Source organism: Penaeus monodon, chromosome 34 (assembly GCF_015228065.2).
Source record: "Penaeus monodon isolate SGIC_2016 chromosome 34, NSTDA_Pmon_1, whole genome shotgun sequence".
NCBI lineage: Eukaryota > Metazoa > Arthropoda > Malacostraca > Decapoda > Penaeidae > Penaeus > Penaeus monodon.
The window spans coordinates 12,630,460-12,630,701 of NC_051419.1; the positions used below are offsets into that span (position 1 = coordinate 12,630,460).

At 49.6% G+C, this 242-nt stretch overlaps 1 protein-coding gene across 1 annotated transcript in view; it reads right to left on the reverse strand.

The window, feature by feature from the left end:
• The window catches only part of LOC119594819 (enhancer of polycomb homolog 1-like), a gene marked incomplete in the record, with an annotated part of 44,199 nt that overhangs the window by 26,986 nt on the left and 16,971 nt on the right, over nt 1-242 (reverse strand). Inside the window, 1 exon segment of the mRNA XM_037943909.1 lies at nt 51-215. Within this exon segment, the coding sequence (XP_037799837.1) occupies nt 51-215 (165 nt within the window).

A 242-nucleotide genomic window follows, 5' to 3' on the forward strand; every position in this document is an offset into this window, starting at 1 on the left:
CTCAATTAAAATTCAAACATAACACTTCACAAAAGGCAAGGAACCCTTACCTTTTCCAGCCTATCCATCATCTCTTCGAACTGAAGGTTGGTGAGAGGCACCTCCCCCTTGGCGGCGTGCTGGCTGAGCCACGCCTCGTCCTCAGAGTCCATGTCATACTCGGGGATATCTTGGTCCGCCGAGAATGGATGGATGTGGATTAGCTGTCTGGGAGCCTGCAATGAGATAGAATGGTTTTTATC